Source organism: Sinocyclocheilus rhinocerous, unplaced genomic scaffold, assembly GCF_001515625.1.
Source record: "Sinocyclocheilus rhinocerous isolate Xijiao unplaced genomic scaffold, SAMN03320098_v1.1 scaffold173, whole genome shotgun sequence".
Taxonomy (NCBI): Eukaryota; Metazoa; Chordata; class Actinopteri; order Cypriniformes; family Cyprinidae; genus Sinocyclocheilus; species Sinocyclocheilus rhinocerous.
Window position 1 is genome coordinate 99846 of NW_015645056.1, and position 4981 is coordinate 104826.

Consider the following 4981-nt stretch of genomic DNA (forward strand, 5'->3'; position numbering starts at 1 on the left):
CAATTCTGAGTTTAAATCTCAGTTCTGAGTTTATATCCCATAATTCTATATCTATCTTGCAATTCTGAGTTTATATCTTGTAATTCTGAGTTTATATCTTGTAATTCTGAGTTTATATCTTGTAATTCTGAGTTTATATCTTGTAATTCTGAGTTTATATCTCGCAATTCTGAGTTTATGGGCCCTATTTTAACGATCTAAGCGTATGGTCTGAAGTGCATGGCGCAGGTGCACTTAGGGCGTGTCTGAATCCACTTTTGTTATCTTAACAACGGCAAAAACGGTCGGCGCTACATTTATGTAGCCTACACAATAATACACATTAATAATATTTGACAATGTAATCCTTTAATTTTTTATATTTGGCATGCTTGTGTGCTGCTGCGCGTCCCTGTGTGTTGAACACACCTCGTTTTCAGACCAGCACGCCCATGAGTGAACAGATGGGTGCAAATGCGTTTGCTATTTAAACAATGTGGCACTGGACGTGAAAATGATAACTGCGTCGGGCTGAAACTAGCAAAAAACATTTGCGTCGCGCCTGGCGCCGCATTGCGCCAGCTATATGATAGGGCCCTGTATCTCAATTTTGAGTTTATATCTCAATTCTGAGTTTATATTTCAATTTTGAGTTTATATCTCGCAATTCTGAGTTTATATCTCGCAATTCTGAGTTTATATCTCGTAATTCTGAGATTATATTTTACAATTCAGTTTATATCTCACAATTCTGAGTTTATATCTCAATTCTGAGATTATATCTTGTAATTCTGAGTTTATATCTTGTAATTCTGAGATTATATTTTACAATTCAGTTTATATCTCGTAATTCTGAGTTTATATCTCAATTCTGAGTTTATATCTCGTGATTCTGAGATTATATCTCGTAATTCTGAGATGATATTTTACAATTCAGTTTATATCTCGTAATTCTGAGTTTATATCTTGTAATTCTGAGATTATATCTTACAATTCAGTTTATATCTCGTAATTCTGAGATTATATCTCACAATTCAGTTTATATCTCGTAATTCTGAGTTTATATCTTGTAATTCTGAGATTATATCTCACAATTCAGTTTATATCTCGTAATTCTGAGTTTATATCTTGTAATTCTGAAATTTTATCTCCCAATTCAGTTTATATCTCATAATTCTGAGTTTATATCTCAAAGTTCAGAGTTTATATCTCAATTCTGAGTATATTTATCTCAATTTTAAATGTATATCTCGATTTTGAGTTTATACCTCACAATTCTGATTTTTGTTTCTCAGAATTGCAAGAAAAAGTCAGAATTGTGAGATATAAACAACTAACCTTTTTTTTTAACCCTATGGTAGAAACAAGCTTCCATACAAAATAGAGCCTTTCAGAATGATGCAAGTCCATTTTGTCATGTTTATTTTGTAAAGTACAATCAAACTGGTCGTTATCACATCAGTCCAGTATTATGGGGTCATGTTATTTGAATGTGACCTTTGACCCATTGATTTGTTCATTTACAGCTGAAGAAGGTTCGTTCTCTGCTGTTGGCCGGCGCGAGTGAATACGATGGTTTTTCGCAGCAGTTACGGCAGCTGGAGGGGCCACTCAAACTCTCGGCTAAAGATCTGCGCTCGCAGGTGGTGCGCGAGGCCTGTATCACACTCGGGTGAGTGAAATGTTTGTTTTTAGAGTAAAAGATACTTCAATAAAAGCTGCTTCCTCTTCAGGAACTCGAGCTGCGTCGGAAAACGCTAGGGGAACGCCTTCTGTGACCACGCTCTGAATCACATGTGAAATCAGTCCAATAGCTGAGCGGGACGTCACGGGCGGGTGACGTCATGACCAGGAAGCTATAAAAGCACGTGCGGCGGAGCCAGCGTCAGCTTTCTGTCATTCAGCGAAGCGCTCTGTGTGTATCAGTCATATTTATTGTTGTCTGTCAATTGTGAAAAGTCTATAAGCTCCAGCTATGTCTAAGCTCATGCAAAGACAAAGCATTTCAAGGGCGAGAGCAAGCCACGTTGTAGGTTGTGTTTATGCTAAGTGGTGGATCAGGATGCTATTCCATAGCCTCGAGTCCTGTGATCTCCCCTCTCCTTTGGGGGTCAAGACTCACTCCTCCAGAAGTTGGCCTTCGGGATGGCGGGCCCCGCCTACTTTAGCCACTCCGGGCTCTTCTGTTCTCTCGCCCTAGCTGTGCAGTCTTCCACACTAGGCAGAGATTTGGAAGTCTGGCGGCGTGGGCATTCTCATTCCCCTAGCGTTTTCCGACGCAGCTCGAGTTCCTGAAGAGGAACGTCTCAGGTTACGTATATGTAACCCTGGTTCCTCGAGGGAACGAGACGCAGCGTCTAGGTGCCATACTTCCGGCATCCCTGCCAGCGCTTGCCTCATTCCTGAAGCTGACGCTGGCTCCGCCGCATGTGCTTTTATAGCTTCCTGGTCATGACGTCACCCGCCCGTGACGTCCCGCTCAGCTATTGGACTGATTTCATATGTGATTCAGAGCGTGGTCACAGAAGGCGTTCCCCTAGCATTTTCCGACGCAGCGTCTCGTTCCCTCGAGGAACCAGGGTTACATACGTAACCTGAGACGTTCATCTCCTGAATTGTTTTCTGCAATGGTAATCGGTCTTATCCACTGATAGGCTTTCAAATATACCTACATCTTTCCGGTTTGATACAGTTGCTGGTATAAACCCCCTTACCAAAAAGCAGTATACTTCACGTTTATTTTATTAAGTATACTTAAGTAAAGTTCAAGTATATTTTTAAGTATACTTTATGTAGTAAGTATACAAATATCAGTGTACTAGTAGTATACTTGTAAGTGTACTATTTCAATACTCCTTGGGACTAAATTGGCCCACTTTCTAGTATATAAAAGTATACTTTTAAGTATAACAGTAGTAAACTTTGAGTACACAACTAGTTTACATCAAAATGTTTAGTTTGTACTGCAGCTATACTAAAAGTGAACTTATAGGTATACTGATAGTTTACTAATTAAATACTTGTAGTAGCATTTTTAGTATACTTTGAAGTATAGTCTCAGTAAACTACTAGTTTAGTAGTTTTATACTGCAAGTATACTCGTAAGTTTTCTTTAAGTGAATTTTACATCATACTTTAAGTATACTACTATGTCCCTATTTAGGTATTCATTTGTATATATTTGTTATATGAATATCTGAACATACAAAACATCAAAAGAACAGGGTATCTGCTTGTAAACAAAAACATTTTATTCTAGCTTCATGCATTCTTTTTTTTATAAACACTTGAATGTGGGTAAGTTTTATAAAAAAAAAAGAAAGAAAAGAAATAACATTTTGAACAAAAAGTTGACAAAAGACTATTAATTGGATTCAGAATGATAATCAAAATGTAGATGGAGTCGATCAACACCCCAAAGCTTGACAGTTATTATTACCTCTTCATTGGTCGACATTTTATTCCATAATGTTACATAGTTTTGATACTGTTTTATGTCTGATGATCGTGTTAGAATACATGTGGAAGCATTTGTTGTTTCGGTTTCTTCTTCACTTGTGTTTTTTGGAAATTCTGTACAGAAGATGTGTAATAGCGCCCCCTACAGTATAACAATGAAAACACGGATTCTTGGAGCACAAGTAGCTCAAATATATTTAGACATTTTCTAAGTATAAGTCAAGTATACTTAAATGTAATTTTAAGTATATTTCTGAGAAGTACATGAAGCCCATGTCTGAGAAGTACTTAAAAAGTAGACTGAAGACAGAGAATGTGAAGCACTTAGTGTGCATGAAAACACACACTCTCATTAGACCGTCAGACTCTGTTTCAAACCATAGGCAACTACCTTCATAGGCAACATCACAGCTGAAATGGAGCCACAGAAATGACTGATTTGGAACACAAATATAGCTCCTCATGTAAAACGCACAATTGATTTCAAGTTAGCATTTTGTTTAACTAATGACATGATGTTCTAATAAGCACAAATATTGGATAAAATAGTGCATTTTAATTGTATTTAAATTTTTGCATTACATTTATTTTTGTATTTACAATAGTGCATTTTAATTGAAAAAAAAATTTCTACTCTTGATTGTAATGTAGAAACATACACTTCCTGTAAAGCTGCTTTGAAATGATACTTATGGTGAAAAGCGCTATACAAATAAACATAAATTGAATTGAATTATTTCAAATTTATTTTTAAATATTATATAAATATAAGTCAATATTTGTTGTCTTTTATTGATATTTTGCATGAGGTTTTAAGTGTTAATTAAATGTTTTATATATTATGTAAATATAAAATATAATTTTAAGTGTCAATTAAATATATATTTATTATTATATATTAATATGAATATAAATACTTTAAAATATTTTATTGGTACTTTTCAATATTGCATGAATTAATTTGTTAATAAAAACATATTCCTAAATATTATGTATAAATATATAAATGTTATATATAAATATAATTAAATATTTGTATTGATAGTTTTCAGTTTTGCATACATTTAATTGTTGATTAAATATATTTTAAAATATTTAAGGGGGTCTGAATACTTTCCGTACCCACTGTATATAAATATAAGAAGTTTATTTATAGTCTACTTTATAATTCTCTGCAAAGGATAAATGCAATGCTTAGACTGAAATGAGGTATCTAAGAAGGCATTATGGTTATGACAGCCTCAAAATGCTCCCTTCATAGGCAGCTCACTAGGTTTTGAAACAAAGTTTAAGTGTTCTGTGTTATTCTGATCTCTGATGTGTCTCTTCCAGGCACCTGTCATCTGTGTTGGGTAATAAATTTGATCACGGAGCCGAGAACATCATGCCAACGTTACTGAACCTCGTCCCCAACAGCACTAAAGTTATGGCCACGTCTGGGATGGCAGCGATTCGTCTCATTATACGGGTACGTGTAAACACACACACACACACACACACTCTCTCTCTCTCTCTCTCTCTCTCACACACACACACACACACA

At 35.5% G+C, this 4981-nt stretch overlaps 1 protein-coding gene across 1 annotated transcript in view; it reads left to right on the top strand.

Annotated features, from left to right (window-relative positions):
- LOC107705099 (CLIP-associating protein 1-B-like) overlaps nucleotides 1–4981 on the top strand; it is a 38541-nt gene that overhangs the window by 32417 nt on the left and 1143 nt on the right. Inside the window, exons 12-13 of the mRNA XM_016508243.1 lie at nucleotides 1506–1651; nucleotides 4771–4906. Of these exons, the coding sequence (XP_016363729.1) occupies nucleotides 1506–1651; nucleotides 4771–4906 (282 nt within the window). The remainder of the gene's footprint in view (nucleotides 1–1505; nucleotides 1652–4770; nucleotides 4907–4981) is intronic.